At 44.2% G+C, this 18,880-nt stretch overlaps 1 protein-coding gene across 1 annotated transcript in view; it reads left to right on the top strand.

The window, feature by feature from the left end:
• Positions 1–18,880, top strand: part of LOC128841500 (nardilysin-like) — an 89,029-nt gene that overhangs the window by 51,076 nt on the left and 19,073 nt on the right. The window contains exons 19-21 of the mRNA XM_054036545.1: positions 2,274–2,325; positions 3,517–3,667; positions 8,458–8,585. Coding sequence (XP_053892520.1) covers positions 2,274–2,325; positions 3,517–3,667; positions 8,458–8,585 — 331 coding nt within the window. The remainder of the gene's footprint in view (positions 1–2,273; positions 2,326–3,516; positions 3,668–8,457; positions 8,586–18,880) is intronic.

Raw genomic sequence — 18,880 nt, 5'->3', positions numbered from 1 at the left:
AAGTCGTTTCGAGGGTACGCCTGAGGGTGACCTCCCAGTCTATTCTCTGGATCCGATTTTTCCCAATTTTTTGCAACCGCCTTTCCTTTTTCCTCCCAGCATGGTCGGCGATAACTTTGGACCACTAGATCCTCAGTACAGTGGTGCACAGCTACAGCCTCCAATTTATTTCCACCCTCCAACCCCCTCCCCGTCCCTCTTCAGGGACCCTTCTCACGAGAGTCTTCTCGAGCAAGAGGTTCAGGGGCTCTTACAGCTGGGGTGGTGTAGGAGGTTTCTATTCCTGGTATTTTCTGATCTCAAGGGTGGTCTGTGTCCCATTCTGGACCTGTGAGACCTCAACAGATACCTAAAGAAGCTAAAGTTTCGCATGGTCTTCCTGGCCTCCATTATTCTCTCCCTGGATCCAGGAGACTGGTATGCTGCCCTCGACCTGAAAGACTCATAGTTTCACATAGCAATCTTTCAAGGACTCAGTCGCTTTCTCTGTTTTACGGTGGGTTCGGCCCACTACCAGTTTGTGGTCTTTCTGTTTGGCCTGGCTAAGGGTGTTTACCAAGTGCATGGCGGTAGTCGCAGCCTACCTCAGGTGTCGGGGTATCCAGATTTACCCGTACCTTGATAGCTGGCTGGTCAAAGGCAGCTCCAAGGTTCATGTCCAATGCAACGTCGCTGTACTACAAGTCACATGCCGCTCCTTGGGACTGTTGGTCAACCACAAAAAGTCCACGTTAGTGCCAGTTCAAAGGATAGAATTCCTTGGGGCCGTGCTTGACTCGACCCGAGTGAGAGCGTTCCTGCCGTTAGACAGGTTTCAGACCCTGACGGACCTCATTGCAGAAGCGTCCGCATTTCCCCTGACAACGGCCAGGGTGTTCCTGCGCCTGCTAGGCCACATGGCAGCTTGCATATACGTGTCCGCCATGCCAGGCTCCGCATGCAGCCCCTGCAGCAATGGCTGGCGTCGACCTATTCCCAATCCAGGGACCACCTGAAAAAGATCGTCACCATTTCCCCGACGGTTTTCACCTCGCTGCAGTGGTGGACCAATCGTGAGAAGGTCCTAGAAGGTGTCCCATTCGACAGTCCCGCTCCATCTGTGGAGCTATAAGACTGTTTGGGTCTTATTTCACCAGATATAAAATGTAGATAACACTTACCTTCCTCACAGGATTGTTGTGAGGTGTAGCCCATTAATGTTTGTAAAGAGATTTGAGTAAGCTAAATGGTAAGTGTTATAGAAGTATACCTCCACCCCTATGTAACGCTGTCCTCGGGAGCCAAAAAATCTTACCGCGTTATATCGAACTTGCTTTGACCAGCCGGAGTGCGCAGTCGCGCCCCCTCCCCCACCCCCCCCCAGAGCACTGCTTTACTGCGTTATATCCGAATTCATATTATATCGGGGTAGAGGTGTATAGATTGTTAAAAATAATGTACCTCTAATACAGTGACATTATAGCTGATGCTACTGTTTTTTCTTATTAGTACAGGGAGAATCTGCAGTATCTCTGATACCACTGTTTAATAATAGCTTGACAGATGTTGCTTCTTCTAATGGAGTAACTGGGGGCAGAATTTGGCACCAAAAGCATCTTACAGGTGACAGTGCATTAGAGTGAAAGAACTAACCTTGAGTTTGGAGGCCTAGTAGTTTTAAAAAACCAAAACCAAACCAACTTCTCTTTTCCCCCTGTAAACTGAGGAAATGTGATCTGGAATCTTTGAGAGCCAATAAACATGAAAACTGTTTCCATTTTTGCTGTTCTGCTCAGAAACATGACATTTTAATTTTCAGTGAGAAACTTTTAAAATAGGGTATGTATAATTATAGGGTTTTTTTGTTGTTGTACAGCATCTTTAGGTTGCTTTAGAAAGAAAAGTGTAAAATTAATTTATGTAAGCAAACATAGAAAGATATGGTACTTGCCTGAGTACTTTTATCCTATATAAGTACTATAGCTGTTGTCACCAAAAATGTGTGCTCCTTAAGTATCCTGTAATATAAAGCAATGTTTTGCAAGGTGAAGTACAACTTTATGCTTTTCTTTAAATCTTCAGTTAAAAAGATTATATTGAGTAAGTGTTGGAGGGCTAAAATTTCTATGGTGATAACTTAATACAGATAAAAATACCATCTCTGAATAACCATTTATATGTAGTTCATAGAAAATTAACTGGGGATAAGAAATGGTTTGGAGAAAAAAATACTTACATGTTTGAAGCTGCCATTGTTTCTACAGTTGCTCATGTCAACCTTTTTCAAATTTCAGCTTACATACGTTTCCATCTGATCTCCCCACTGATACAGCAGTCTGCAAAGAGGTAAAGATTTATCTTATCTCTCTTACAGAACAAGATATAACTATAATTGTAGTATAGTATTATCAGTTAAAATTCCTCTGCAGGTGAAAAAAACAACAACCCATAGATCTTCCTTTGAATGAAACAAACCTCAAGATCATAGAAATCACAGAAATGTAGGGCTGGAAGGGACCTCAAGAGGTCATCTTGTCCATCCCTAGTGCTGAGGCTGATACGATAAGGCTGATATGATACCTAGATCATACCTGACAGGTGTTTGTCTAATCTGTTCATAAACCCTCCAATGATGGGGATTCCACAACCTCCCTTGGTAATTTATTCCAGGACTTAACTATTCTTATGGTGACAATGCTTTTCCTAATATCCAGCCTAAATCTTCCTTGCTGAAAATTAAGCCAATTAGTATTTGTCCTACTCTCGGTGGACATGAAAAACAATTGATCACTGTCATCTTTATAACAACCTTTTACATATTTGAAATCTGTTATCATGTCTTCTTCATCCTTTTCTTCTCTGAACTAAACATGCCCAATTCTTTCAACCTTTCCTTGTAGGTCATGTTTTCTAAACCTACATTTTTATTCTTCTCCGCTGGAGTTTATGATTCTGTACATATTAATTCTCCATTATAGCACTTCCAATGCTAAATAAAACTGTGAGTCTCCCAAATGCCTTTACGTAAATAGTATTAACACATAATTTTCTATATTAACACCCCAATATGCAACAAACAAATTTTACTGAAAGCTGTCATGTTGCCTAAAAAAATCCATTATTTATACCAATTAGGTTTTAACCCACATATCCTGCAGTAGTCAGGTTGATTGTTATACTATCCTGAAATACTTTGTAATTTGAATAAGTTTTTCTTTTGATCTAAAAAGATTTTAAATTTAATCCCCAAAAAACTACTAAGTAGTTTCGTGTGCTTGCTGAGTAAAGAGAAATACAGAACCCTGTGTTTCAGGTTTTTGCTTTACCCAGGGGAAAAAAATCTCTGTAGAAAAATAAATGTTTTTGTACTGTGTTTTACATTCTAAATTTTAAATGTTTTTAGCTGCCCAGTGAAATAGTTTATTTTCATTGGACACTTATTTTTTTATCTGTGTACTCTCAAACCTATTGACTTTAAGGCTGTTTCTTTTCACTCTCCCTTATTGATTCCCCCCCTCACTTTCCTCATTCATACAGTGTGGTACTTTTTGAGACTTTTGTAAATATCCTTTCTCACAACCTTGCTGAACCGGCATATGAAGCTGATGTTGCTCAGTTGGAATATAAACTGGTATCTGGAGAGCATGGTTTGGTCATTCGAGTGAAAGGATTCAATCATAAACTACCTGTAAGTACTATTGCTATGTCCTCCTAACTACAGACCAACTAGCCTTTTGCTGAATGTCACTTTCTAAACAACTCAAAGGCCTGAAATATTGGTCTCTTAATTTCAATTAATCTATTAATGGTTTTGCAACTATTTATGGATGCGTTCAGTTAGCTCATGGACTTCTTGCTGAGTCGCTCAGAAACCAGCAGGATCAGTGAGTGCAGATTTGCAGGTTAGCAGGGAGACATTGTGACAAAGATTGATAATGAGTGAGTAGGAAGGGAGAAAGAACTAGTCTCTTTGGTGCATTGGGGCATGAAAATCCAATTAAAAGAATCTGAAAGTAACAAAATCTGACATACTTTATTTTATCTTAACCAAAATTTTAAAAAAGATTATTTTTTAATTGCATGGAGTGATTAGGATGTCTTTGTCATGTAATAGCAAACTAACAATGAATCAGGAAATTGCCATCTTTGCTCTCTGAGATATATGGAGCTTGAGACAGGAGAAGGGCAGCTGAGCATGTGAACACAATAAAGAGGCAGAAGTATTTTAAATGTTTTGTAAGGAAAGTTGGCGATTTGAAAGGTGCCTCACAGTTGTTTAATATTTATATACCATACCAAATAACAGAAAATATGATGTAGACATTAAACCTCTACCTTCTTTATTGTATGCATTTGCACGCGTACACACACTCAGCTTTCCTTAAAAATATTTGAATGTTTGTTTATTTAATAGATATGTGATTATATCCCATTATGTAATGCCTTAGAACTCTTATTGAAAGATATATACTTTGTGTTTTTCAAATAGCTAAGTATGCAGATGTGAAGAACTTTAACTTCTAATTTTCTTCATGTTAAAGCACTGGATATGTGGAGTTATAAACAACCTTAATTATAATTTAAGTTTTCATAGCTTTTTGTAAATACTGACCATGTCTTTTTGTGATGTGTGTGTAAATGTAATTGTATTAATATCTTTTGGGATGAGGTTTTTTTTAAAGGTATGTGCCCAGTGATAAGGTCTGAAGGCCATGGAGATTTGGGGGAGAAAATTAGAAGGGGCGTCTCCACTAGGGGGACTGCAGTAGGAGCACATCTGGTGCACTCCTCAAACAGCTGTGGCTTCTGCTTAGCCCCTTCAGACAAAGATGGACAAGATGCAAGTTCCCCTCTGATTGTAGGAGTGTCCTAGAGACCAAGGCAAATGGTGAGGGGGATCTGTGGGGAGGTATAGATACCCCATGTCGTGAAGTTGGAGTGGGAGGCAAAGAACACAACATAGAAGAGAGCAAGAAGGGTGAGCTACCATCAGGAGAGGAGCAGATCTGGGTCAAGGGAGGAGCATGGTGATGCATTGGCTGGTGGGCAACAGGCAATGCCTGGTAGGCTGCATGGGCAGCAGCCTTGATGGACATATCAGTTGCTGGCTGCTACTGCCCTTGCCCGGCTAAGTATAGCTCCTGTTGTCAACAGGTGTATTCTCAACTGCTCTTCTGTTGCACCTGCTGGTGCCTGTGACTGCTGCTGATTTGCTCAGTATGACGGGGTTCCCTAGCCACATGAAGAATCTTTGATGTAGGATGAACTCCACCAACCGGTGATGTAGAAGATCAGTTGCAAATGCAGCTGCTTATGACAGGATCCTTACATATTGAAAAAATTATTTTCTTGGTAATGTTAACAGTAGTTCCAGTTCCCATGATTTTTTTTTTTTTTGTGCATGATGGGATTTCACAAGGTGCTGGAGTTTGTCTTGTGAAAACCTCCAGCCCCCTCATGAAGTTCAGCCTGCCAAAAGCTGACAGAATCTCTTCCCTCCACTTGCCATTCTCACAGGAATGGAGGAGGGAGCAAAGAGTCCAGCAGCTCAGTGCAGTTCTGCTCCCTCCTTCCTGGTCCACTCTGCCTGCCATTCTCACCGGAGGGGAGGAGAAGAAGGGAGCAAAGAGCCCAGCAGCTCAGGGCAGCTCTGGCTCCTCCCCTTGCGCCCCTTCTGTGAGAAAAATGGACAGGACAGCACCTTTGCTAGGGTTACCATATTTCAGCAAGCAAAAAAGAGGATGGGAGGAGCCCCACCCTAGCCCCTCCCACTTCCCGCCCCCCCAGAACCCCCAACCCTCCCCCCGTTCCTTGTCCCCTGACTGCCCCTTCCTGGGACCCTTGCCCCTAACTGCCCCCCAGGACTCCACTCCCTATCTAAGCCTCCCTGCCTCTTGTCCCCTGACTGCCCCAACCCTTATCCACACCCCCACCCCCAGACAGACCCCTGGGACTCCCACGCCCCATCCAACTACTCCCCACCCCCTGACAGCCCCCCCCAGAACTCCCAACCCATCTAAACCCCTCTGCTCCCTGTCCCCTGACTTCTCCGATCCCTCTCCCCACTCCTGCCCCCTGACAGCTCCCCCCCAGAACTCCCAGCCCCCCACCCCTCCGCTCCTTGTCCCCTGACTGCCCCCTCCTGGGACCCCTGTTCCTAACTGCCCTCCAGAACCCCACCCCCTACCTAAGACTCCCTGTTCCTTGTCCCCTAACTGCCCCCTCCTAAGACCCCCCCCAACTGCCCTCCAGGACCCTACCCCCTACCTGTACCCTGACTGCCCAAAACTTTCTCCACTCCCCCCAAAAAGCCCCCCCACCCGTTTCTTGACTGCCCCCTCCAGAACCTCCCTGCCCCCTGGCCCCCTTACCCTGCTGCTCAGAAGAGGGTGTTGGGCTCTGTGCCAGCCGGACACGTGGCTGCGGTCCCCAGCACAACAAAACCCGGTCCCTGGCCCTGCACAGTGCTGCCGGACCGGGCTGCAGGGGAGAGCTGCCCTTGTATCAGCACAAAGTGCTCTCGCTCCCGTTTTGCTACGCTGCATGGCAGAAACCGCTCCCAGTTGCAAAAGGGGAGGGCTGCACTTTGTGCTGATACACTTGCTCAGAATGCAGGGCGGAGCTCCTCTACAGCTGCTCCGGAGTCCAGCCCGGGACTTCCCTGCAGCCCTCCCAGCCGCTCGCTCGCTCTGCTCTGCCGGGGGAGGGGGGAAATCCTGGACATTGTGAGTGCTTTACAAATTCCCCCCGGACGCTATTTTTAGCACAAAAAGGAGGACATGTCCGGGTAAATCCGGACGAATGGTAACCCTACCTTTGCTCCTCCTTCCCCCTCTTTCCCTCCCCCCCCCCCCACTGCACCCGGCCTGGGAAGGGCAGAAGGGGGTAAAGAACCCTAGAGCTTGCCCCCCTTAGTCTGCAAAGGGGAAGACGGAACCCTGCTACAGTTCCCCCCCTCTACCCCAGGCCTGGGAGAGGAGGGTGAAAACCCTAGGAAGAGCAAAAGTGGTGGTGGGCAATGGGTTGTGGCGGCTGAACTGAGGAGGCTGGGGACTGATGTGGGGGGGCTGAACTTGGTGGGGACAGAACTAATGGGGAAATGGGGGAAAGGATTAATTGCTGGGCAAGAGATGGGCGGACGTGGGGTGAGAGCTCCTGCAGCAGGGGCCAAAATCACTTTACCCTATACATTTGCAAGAGTGGGCAACACTAATTCTCTCTCTTACATGCACACACTCGCTGTAGCTGAGGTCTGGCCTGTCATGAGTAATTAATATGTGAAGGGAGGCCTCATTTCTTGGAGGATAGAGTTAGGAAGGTAAACAGATCATTAGGCTGAAAACAGAATGTAGTAAATAAGATCAGTAACTAGGTTAGGAGGCTAAGAAGACAGAATATCTGAGCCAGCTAAGGTAAGAGGGAGAACACCCAGGAAACCATTTACTAACAGTGGAAAAGATAAGTTAGGAATGTAGAGAGAAGGTAAAGAGTAGTTCCAGTGTGGAGAATGCATTACAGAGCATGCTGCACATGGATTGGTTCCTGAAAAGTAATCAAGTCAATCCCAAAATGTGTGATGCAATGTAATGTGTAAATGTATATAAAGAAAGAGGTTTTCTATGTAACATTGGATGCTTGGTACTCCCTATACCCACACTGTACACTTGAGTCTGATCAACTCAGTGTAGCTTTGCTGTACGCCAAATAAAGGAACCTGACTGACGAAATCTAGAGTCAAATAAAGTTTTTTGGATCCCAGAGAACTGGATGAAGTGTTCTCCCAGAATTGAACAAGGTGTTCTGGATAAACTGAGTGGAAAAGGTCTTGAAGGGAAAATGCATTCATGCACACAGGCGCATGTGCACACACGGCTGGGGGAATTCAAAACTCAAAGGACAGACCTAAAAAACACAATGTAATCTTTTTTTAAAAACTCAGGATTTTTTGAGCCAATCTCATGATTTTTGTGTGTCTGTCTCATGAGTTTTGATCTCTTGAAGTTGGCAATACTGCATTAATTAACCTAAATTACAAACACAGCAGTCAAAATATTTGTGCAGTGTGGGTGAGTTTGACACTTGGAGAACCTTAACTTTCATTTCCTGAGTTTTATGCATTTAATTTATAACATTGCAATAAAACAAACTGTTAATGCATTTTACATTATTAAAAATTAGCTATATAAGAAATAGTTAATTTTCTTTTAACTGATTTAATAAAATTCTTCATTGATCTGAATGCTATGAGCATGAGATGTCCTGGCAATTGGTAGCTTATTCTTAACCAATTAATGTATTTATTCAGGACCTTATTAGAATGTTTAATAGATCTACACAGTGCAGTTCATGTTGATCCATGGATTATTAGATGAGTATCCTTTTTATATAAAATATAATTCAAAATAATTCTCTTTGGCAAAAAATATTCTTCTATTTGGTAAAAATGGTTCAGAAAACAATATTTTATTTTCTTTCCAGCTGCTATTTCAGCTCATCATTGACCAGTTGTCTGACTTCAGTTTTACTCCAGCGGTTTTTGAGATGATAACAGAGCAGCTAAAAAAGACTTACTTTAATATTCTGATCAAGCCAGAGATACTGGCCAAGTGAGTGTCTGTGAGAAGGCTAATTAGATAGACTGGTTGTAGGGTGGAGGTACACACGGAGTGGAATCTTCTCTGCTTTAACTGCATTGTCATTGTAGCAGCTGCAGATATTTCCTTTCTTCCAATCACAAATTACTGTGCAGTATTTTGCACTGTCTCAGTGAATACAATGAATCCCTGCATAATATTTAAATACTTAGAGCACAATACTTAAATTGTTGCCTACTTCTGCTTTGAAATAAGTGTCTGGTGCTACTAATCAGATGCCAAAGCAGAGGTCGATATTTACTTATGTATATAAAGCTGTGTATTGGGCAGATTACAAAGTAATTACTATACACCAGAGTAAAGGAAGAGAGAGTGTTACTGGTTTGGAAGGGATATGTGAACTATTTTCTGGATTTCTCAGTGACACACTGAGGGCCTGGCTGAAGAGTGTTGGAAATCTATTTTTTTATGCTTATGGGTGTTATATAAAAAGCTGGAACTGATTAACTGGCAGAAGGAAAAATAATTCTTACAATAAAAGTCTAATAAACATTGATACTATTTTTGTAAACTGCCACAGCTAAAACTCTTGATATGCATGAGACAATGGTGTAGGAAGCATGTGTTAAGGTTTATTAGGAACATTTTGGGAAAGGAACAGCTTATACAGGAAGAATGGACTCCACCTAAACCAAAATGGAACTTGTCAGATTGCTGACAAGTAAAATTAAAAAGATTATAGAGGAGTTTTAAAACTAAGGGCTGGGGGAAAGCCAGCAATTGTGGAGGAGCACACGGTTCAGAAAGAGACATCCCTTAAGGGAGGATTTATTAATGGGGATTCTCTATTTCCTACTAAGAAGGTGAGGATGGAAGTTGATAAAGTACAGGTAGGAACTGAAGAGAAACAGTGAAATGACAGTATCAGAGGGGTAGTCGTGTTAGTCTGGATCTGTAAAAAGCGACAAAGAGTCCTGTGGCACCTTATCGACTAATAGACGTATTGGAGCATAAGCTTTCGTGGGTGAATAAGAGTTTCATTCAATTACATCACATAGTGGTAGACAGCTAAAATTTTGTAAGTGCTTGTATGCAAATGCTAGAAGTCTAAATACTAAGATCGCTGAACTTGAGTGCTCTGTATTAAACGAGTATATTGATATAATTGTCATCACAGAAATTTGGTGGAATGATGATAATCAGTGGGACATGGTAATACCACGGTACAAAATATATAGGAATGGCAGAGTGGGTTGTGCTGGTTAGGGAGTGGCACTATATGTGAAAGAAAGGATAGAGTCAAATATAATAAAAATCTTCAGTGAATCAAACTGTACCATGGAATTTCTATGGGTAGAAATTCCATACTTGAATAATAAAAATATATCAATATGAATATACTACCGGCCACCTGACCAGGATAGTGATTGTGAAATGCTCAGGGAGATAAGAAAGGCTATAAAAATAGAAAACTCAATAATAATGGGGTATTTTAAGTATCCCCATATTGACTGGGTACATATCACCTCCAGATGAGATGCAGAAATAAAGCTTCTTGACACCATAAATGACTGCTTCTTGGAGCAGATAGTCCTGGAACCCACAAGGGGAGAGGCCATTTTTGATTTAGTTCTAAGTGGCACACAGTATCTGGTCCAAGAGGTGAATATAGCTGAACCTCTTGGTAATAGCAACTACAGTGGAATTAAATTTAACATTTGTGTATGGGGGGAAATGCCAAAGAAACCCACCACAGTATCTTTTAACTTCAGAAAGGAGAACTACACAGAAATGAGGAAGCTAGTTAAATGGAAGTTGAAAGGTACAGTCACAAAAGTGAAAACACCATAATAGAGGCTCAAATTAAATGTATACACCAAATTAAAATTAAAAAACATAGTAAGAGGACCAAAAAAGTGCTACCATGGCTAAACAACAAAGTAAAAGAAGCAGTTAGAGGCCAAAAGGCATTCGTTAAAAATTGGAAGTTAAATCCTACTGAGGAAAATAAAAAGGAGCATAAATTCTCACAAATCAAGTGTAAATGTACAGTTAGGCAGGCCAAAAAAGAATTTGAAGAGCAACTACCCAAAGATTCAAAAATTAAAAGTAATTTTTTTTTAAAGTACTCCAATAGCAGGAAGCCTGCCAAGCAATCAGTGCGGCCACTGAATGATCAAGGTGCTAAAGGAGCACTCAAGGAAGATAAGGCCGTTGTGGAGAAGCTAAATTAATTCTTTGCATCGTTCTTCTCTACAGAGGTGTGAGGGAAGTTCCCACACCTCAGTCATTCTTTTTTGGTGACAAATCTGAGAAACTGTCCCAGATTGAGATGTTAGTAGAGGAGGTTTTGAAACAAATTGATAAAGTAAACAGTAAAAAGACACCAGGACAAGATGGTATTCACCCAAGAGTTCTGAAGGAACTCACATATGAAAGAACTGCTAAGTGTGGTATGTAACCTATCTTTTAAATCAGCTTCTGTACCAGATGACTGAAGGATTGCTAATAAAAAAAGAGTTCCAGAGGTGATCCTGGCAATTACAGGCCAGTAAACCTAACTTCAGTACCAGGTAAATTGATTAAAACTATAGTAAATAACAGAATTATCAGACAACTAGATGAACTGGATTGGTTGGGGAAGAGTCAACACAGCTTTTGAACAGGGAAATCATGCCTCACCAATTTATCAGAATTCTTGGAGGGGGTCAACAAGCATCTGGACAAGATGTTCCAGTGGAGTGTACTTGGCCTGTCAGAAAGCCTTTGACAAAATCCCTCACCAGAGGTTCTTAAACAAAGTAAGCAGTCCTGGGATAAGAGGGAACATCCTCTCATGGATCAGTAATTGGTTAAAAGACAGGAAACAAAAGGTAGGAATAAATGGTCAGTTTTCAGAATGGAGAGAGGTAAATAGCGGTATCCTCCAGGGATCTGTACCAGGACCAGTGCTGTTCAACATATTCATAAATGATCTCGAAAAAGGGGTAAACAGTGAGGTGCCAAAATTTGCAGACGGCACAAAATTATTCAAGATAGCTAAATCCAAAGCAGATTGCAAAGAGTTACAAAGGAATCTCACAAAACTGGGTGACTGGGCAACAGAATGGTAGATGAAATTCAGTGTTGATAAATGGAAAGTAATGCACATTGGAAAACATAATCCCAACTATTTATACAAAATTATGGGATCTAAATTAGCTGTTTTCAAGAAACAGATCTTGGAGTTGTTGCCGGCACGGAGTGCCCGAGGAAAGCAACAGCGGGGTTTGTTGCCCGGTGCGCTTCGCGTAATAGTTTACATTAAGCAAGTAGCAAGCAATTACATTTAAGCAGTTAAATCATCTTGGCGGCAATAAGTCCAGCTTGTTAGTAACTTCTCTTTGAATTATTATCTTGTCCCTTTCCTTTGATTTGTTATTTTGCCTTTCAGCCAGAAGTATGCAGGCCTCATTATTACCGCTTGGCACCGGTATGAGCGGTGCTGCACCTGATAACTGGCTGTTACACATTCCAATTTCTGCATCTGGCTTTTGAGGTCAATTACAGTTTAAACATGGAAGGACTTTGGTTCATCTAGGCCTAGTGCAGGAAGGTTTCGTCGACACTCGTAGTCTTCCACCCTCCCAGTTATCTAGGGTTATGCCTAATGACACCAACAGAGTCATTATAGATAGTTCTCTGAAAACATCCTCTAAGTGTGTAGCAGCAGTCAAAAAAGCTAACAGAATGTTAGGAATTATTAGGAAGGGGCTAGAAATAAGACAGAAAATATCATAATGCAACTATATCAATCCATGGTATGCCCACACTTTGAATACTGAGTGCAGTTCTGGTCACCCCATCTCTGGAGTGGCATGTGGAATACTGTGCCATGTGGGCGCCACTCCAGAGGGCGCCAGAGCCCGTCCCCTACGGATACTGCTGAGGGAAAAAGGTCTGGCACCAGTGCATGTGGCGAGCACACACACCTAATATGGAATGGACATGAGCAACACATCTCGAAGAACACCAGTTACGGAAAAGGGAACTGTCTTTGCTTTCACCTAAAACTCCTTTTTCTTCTTTAGATCTCAAGCACACCCATACATATGTTGTTGCAGTAGGTTTAGAGCATCTCAAAATATTTTTATTTACCTAAATCTAAGCGATGGTTTTGAGGAATCAGCGGCTAGGCTTCAGGGGGGCTCCATCTTCTATATAGCTGCTGGTGAACTTAGATATCAGATCCTTGCCCAAAGAAAACTTCCTCAAACTGCTCCAAAGTACCCTTTCTACTAAATTTTTTATAAATTTTCTCCAGACAAAGCACATAATTCATAGTAGCCTCTAACAGTCTAACAATTTCCCTAGTAATAGACAATAACAGTTCATTATTCTCCTTAGCAGCAAAGCATTTCTAATAATAACAATAAACTTCCAAATTAGAGGCACCTAAAACCAAGGTCTTTGTCTAAACATTCCCCCTATTTTAATGGGACCTTCACTTCTTGTCCCAACCTCCCATTCTGATAGAAAAACTGCAAATGTCCAGCTATTTGGCTTTGCCTCTCAGGGCCTAAGATTATCCTAGCTCTGTGATTTTTGGTTTTCATCTGACAGTGGCTGAACACACAAGATGGCTGACTACAGTACTATCAAATTCTGGGGTACACGCAGGAATATCAAATTCAGGCGTATAAAACTGGCATGGCCCCACTGCCCTTCAGTTCCTTCTAACCACTGAAGATGGAGCAAGCTTGGATCACATGCAATTTCCTGACACTTTCCTCATCAATTTTTCAGGTTTTTTTTCTGCCCTTTGGAGGCAAATGTTCTTTATAGTTAGTTAGATTGTCATTTAATCACATTTTTTAAAAGAATAAAAAAAGAGTTCCGAGGACTGCTTCATTCACCCCTCCTGATGTGGGAGGCTCCTCAGACGTAGTTGGTTAAGCTAATACTGCATATGTTCAGTGTCAACTTTGAAGATTTTTCCAAAGCTGCAAAATCCATTTCTTCTTCCAGGAGTGTCCCTATGGGTGCTCCACTTTAGGTAATTGTGCGTCACTGCACTTGTAATGGGAGATTTGTGGTAGCAGTGCCTGGTTGGGTTGCACATGCGCTGTCCCCATCTTGCGCCACCTCAGGCAGTTACATAGCACCATGCAACCAACCCCTCCCCAGCCCCCTCAGTTCCTTGTCTACTGCCTTTGGCTTTGCCTTTCCAATTCTGAACATCTTTTTTGAAGTGTGGACACCAGAACTGGACATAGTATTCCAATAATGGTCTTATCAATGGTGCATACCTCCTCCCTACTCCTAGTAGCTGTTCTGCTGCTTATACATCCAAGAATCACATTAGCTCTCATAACATATTTGGGTTCACTTCTGTTTCCTCTGGGCTTGATATTGCTGAGAGATGCTGGGGGGGGTGGTGAGGGGAGGAAGGGAGTGTAGGGCTGGCTTCAGCTCTTATTGGTTGGACCTTATAATTAACCCTCTCCCTGTTCAGTTTTCAAATATATAGAATGAAAATTTCAGATGTTTTTATTAGTATGTTCTGTTGTTTAAACAGCCTGTGTTACTCTGCAATTCTGCTTCTGATCATAGAATCATAGAATCATAGAATCATAGAATATCAGAGTTGGAAGGGACCTCAAGAGGTCATCTAGTCCAACCCCCTGCTCAAAGCAGGACCAATTCCCAGCTAAATCATCCCAGCCAGGGCTTTGTCAAGCCGGGCCTTAAAAACCTCCAAGGAAGGAGACTCCACCACCTCCCTAGGTAACGCATTCCAGTGTTTCACCACCCTCCTAGTGAAATAGTTTTTCCTGATATCCAACCTGGACCTCCCCCACTGCAACTTGAGACCATTGCTCCTTGTTCTGTCATCTGCCACCACTGAGAACAGCCGAGCTCCATCCTCTTTGGAACCCCCCTTCAGGTAGTTGAAGGCTGCTATCAAATCCCCCCTCATTCTTCTCTTCTGGAGACTAAACAATCCCAGTTCTCTCAGCCTCTCCTCATAAGTCATGTGCTCCAGACCCCTAATCATTTTTGTTGCCCTCCGCTGGACTCTTTCCAATTTTTCCACATCCTTCTTGTAGTGTGGGGACCAAAACTGGACACAGTATTCCAGATGAGGCCTCACCAATGTCGAATAAAGGGGAACGATCACGTTCCTCGATCTGCTGGCAATGCCCCTACTTATACAGCCCAAAATGCCGTTAGCCTTCTTGGCAACAAGAGCACACTGTTGACTCATATCCAGCTTCTCGTCCACTGTGACCCCTAGGTCCTTTTCAGCAGAACTGCTACCTAGCCATTCGGTCCCTAGTCTGTAGCAGTGCATGGGATTCTTCCGTCCTAAGTGCAGGACTCTGCACTTGTCCTTGTTGAACCTCATCAGGTTTTTTTCTGCCCAATCCTCTAATTTGTCTAGGTCCCTCTGTATCCGATCCCTACCCTCTAGTGTATCTACCACGCCTCCTAGTTTAGTGTCATCTGCAAACTTGCTGAGAGTGCAGTCCACACCATCCTCCAGATCATTAATAAAGATATTAAACAAAACCGGCCCCAGGACCGACCCTTGGGGCACTCCACTTGAAACCAGCTGCCAACTAGACATGGAGCCATTGATCACTACCCGTTGAGCCCGACGATCTAGCCAGCTTTCTATCCACCTTACAGTCCATTCATCCAGCCCATACTTCTTTAACTTGGTGGCAAGAATACTGTGGGAAACAGTATCAAAAGCTTTGCTAAAGTCAAGAAATAAGACATCCACTGCTTTCCCCTCATCCACAGAGCCAGTTATCTCATCATAGAAGGCAATTAGGTTAGTCAGGCACGACTTCCCCTTCGTGAATCCATGCTGACTGTTCCTGATCACTTTCCTGTCCTCTAAATGTTTCATAATTGATTCCTTGAGGACCTGCTCCATGATTTTTCCAGGGACTGAGGTGAGGCTGACTGGCCTGTAGTTCCCCGGATCCTCCTTCTTCCCTTTTTTAAAGATGGGCACTACATTAGCCTTTTTCCAGTCATCTGGGACCTCCCCCGATCGCCATGAGTTTTCAAAAATAATGGCTAATGGCTCTGCAATCTCACTCGCCAACTCCTTTAGCACCCTCGGATGCAGCGCATCCGGCCCCATGGACTTGTGCACGTCCAGTTTTTCTAAATAGTCCCGAACCACTTCTTTCTCCACAGAGGGTTGGTCACCTTCTCCCCATGCTGTACTGCCCAGTGCAGCAATCTGGGAGCTGACCTTGTGCGTGAAGACAGAGGCAAAAAAATCATTGAGTACATTAGCTTTTTCCACATCCTCGGTCACTAGGTTGCCTCCCTCATTCAGTAAGGGGCCCACACTTTCCTTGATTTTCTTCTTGTTGCTAACATACCTGAAGAAACCCTTCCTGTTACTCTTAACATCTCTTGCTAACTGCAACTCCAAGTGTGATTTGGCCTTCCTGATTTCACTCCTGCACGCCTGAGCAATATTTTTATACTCCTCCCTGGTCATTTGTCCAATCTTCCACTCCTTATAAGCCTCTTTTTTGCGTTTAAGATCAGCAAGGATTTCACTGTTTAGCCAAGCTGGTCGCCTGCCATATTTACTATTCTTTCTACACATCGGGATGGTTTGTTCCTGCAACCTCAATAAGGATTCTTTAAAATACAGCCAGCTCTCCTGGACCCCTTTGCCCTTCATGTTATTCTCCCAGGGGATCCTGCCCATCTGTTCCCTGAGGGAGTCAAAGTCTGCTTTTCTGAAGTCCAGGGTCCGTATTCTGCTGCTCTCCTTTCTTCCTTGTGTCAGGATCCTGAACTCGACCATCTCATGGTCACTGCCTCCCAGGTTCCCATCCACTTTTGCTTCCCCTACTAGTTCTTCCCTGTTTGTGAGCAGCAGGTCAAGAAAAGCTTTGCCCCTAGTTGGTTCCTCCAGCACTTGCACCAGGAAATTGTCCCCTACACTTTCCAAAAATTTCCTGGATTGCCTGTGCATCGCTGTATTGCTCTCCCAGCAGATATCAGGGTGATTAAAGTCTCCCATGAGAACCAGGGCCTGTGATCTAGCAACTTCTGCTAGTTGCCAGAAGAAAGCCTCGTCCACCTCATCCCCCTGGTCTGGTGGTCTATAGCAGACTCCAACCACGACATCACCCTTGTTGCTCACACTTCTCAACTTTATCCAGAGACTCTCAGGTTTTTCTGCAGTATCATACCGGAGCTCTGAGCAGTCATACTCCTCTCTTACATACAACGCAACTCCCCCACCTTTTCTGCCCTGCCTGTCCTTCCTGAACAGTTTATATCCATCCATGACAGTACTCCAGTCATGTGAGTTATCCCACCAAGTCTCTGTTATTCCAATCACATCATAGTTCCCTGACTGTGCCAGGACTTCCAGTTCTCCCTGCTTGTTTCCCAGGCTTCTTGCATTTGTGTATAGGCACTTAAGATAACTCAATGATCATCCCTCTTTCTCAGCATGAGACAGGAGTCCTCCCCTGTTGCGCTCTCCTGCTTGTGCTTCCTCCCAGGATCCCTTTTCCCCACTTACCTCAGGGCTTTGGTCTCCTTCCCCCGGTGAACCTAGTTTAAAGCCCTCCTCACTAGGTTAGCCAGCCTGCTGGCGAAGATGCTCTTCCCTCTCTTCGTTAGGTGGAGCCCGTCTCTGCCTAGCACTCCTTCTTCTTGGAACACCATCCCATGGTCGAAGAATCCAAAGCCTTCTCTCCGACACCACCTGCGTAGCCATTCGTTGACTTCCACGATTCGACGGTCTCTACCCCGGCCTTTTCCTTGCACAGGGAGGATGGACGAGAACACCACTTGCGCCTCAAACTCCTTTATCCTTCTTCCCAGAGCCACGTAGTCTGCAGTGATCCGCTCAAGGTCATTCTTGGCAGTATCATTGGTGCCCACGTGGAGAAGCAGGAAGGGGTAGCGATCCGAGGGCTTGATGAGTCTCGGCAGTCTCTCCGTCACATCGTGTATCCTAGCTCCAGGCAAGCAGCAGACCTCTCGATTTTCCCGGTCAGGGCGGCAGATAGATGACTCAGTCCCCCTGAGGAGGGAGTCCCCGACCACCACCACCCTCCTCCTCCTCTTGGGAGTGGTGGTCGTGGAACCCCCATCCCTAGGACAGTGCATCTTTTGCGTTCCAATCGGTGGAGTCTCCTTCTGCTCCCTTCCCTCAGATGGGCCATCTAGTCCACTCTCCGCATTAGCACCTGTAGAGAGAACATGGAAACGATTCCTCACCTGTATCTCCATTGCTGGTGCATGGACGCTCCTCTTTCTTCTTCTGGAGGTCACATGCTGCCAAACCTCCTCACAGTCCTTCTGTCCCTGCTGTGCCTGCTCTGAATCTTCAGAACATTGTGGCCGTAGAAGCATCTCCTGACGTCTGTCCAGGAAATCTTCATTTTCCCTTATGCAACGCAGAGTTGATACTTGTTTCTCCAGCCCTCGAACCTTCTCCTCCAATATGGAGACCAGCTTGCACTTTGTGCAGACAAAGTCGCTTCTGTCCTGCGGAAGAAAGACAAACATGGCACAACCTGTGCAGGTTACAACAGCTGATCGCTCACCTTCCATATCACCGTCCTCTTAAGAGCTTCCTCAACTGTTGCAGGAACTACTCGGAGAAACCTGCAGATGAAAGCCTCAGTGCGCTCTCCCCACGCCAACTCCCAGGCAAACTCCCGCTGTTAGCCTCTGCTGTTCGCCGCTCAGCTGGTTCGCTGCTGACTGCCCTTATATACCAGTCAGGCCCACTCAAGGCCCAGCTGGAACAAAGCACTCCCAATTCACACTTTTCAAACAAACAAGCAAGCAATCAAGCACACGATCAAACTGACCAACTGTCCCAGCAGCAGACACTCAGATACTCACCAACACAGCCCCCCTAATGCAGCACTTAGCGTACCTCCTCTCGGACAGCTCCCAGGCAAACTCCCGCTGTTAGCCTCTGCTGTTCGCCGATGACACAGCTCACTTTGTGGAGTTCCTATAGTTGGCTGAGTAAAACACTAGCAGTCTGAAATAGAGGTCCACAGAGTTAAATAAGTGGCCTAGAAAAGAAAAACAATCTGCATTGTGACACACCCCGGCAAAATTCAAAAGCAGTATACAGTTGTTATCCTGGGAACCAGTATTTAAGTCTTCCCCCAGGGACATGCCAAAGTAGTTGTGCCACAGAGGTCTCAGGTTACCAGAGACATTTTGGAGCTGAGGTAGGACTGAAGCTCTAGGGCAGGTATTTCTGGTTAGGATTAGCTGAAATTTTGCTTGTCACAGAGCTTGGGTAGAAG

This window comes from Malaclemys terrapin, chromosome 8 (genome assembly GCF_027887155.1).
Source record: "Malaclemys terrapin pileata isolate rMalTer1 chromosome 8, rMalTer1.hap1, whole genome shotgun sequence".
In the NCBI taxonomy this organism is placed as follows: domain Eukaryota; kingdom Metazoa; phylum Chordata; order Testudines; family Emydidae; genus Malaclemys; species Malaclemys terrapin.
The sequence above is the reverse complement of the archived record's forward strand: the minus strand, read 5'-3'. Positions and strand labels throughout refer to the sequence as shown.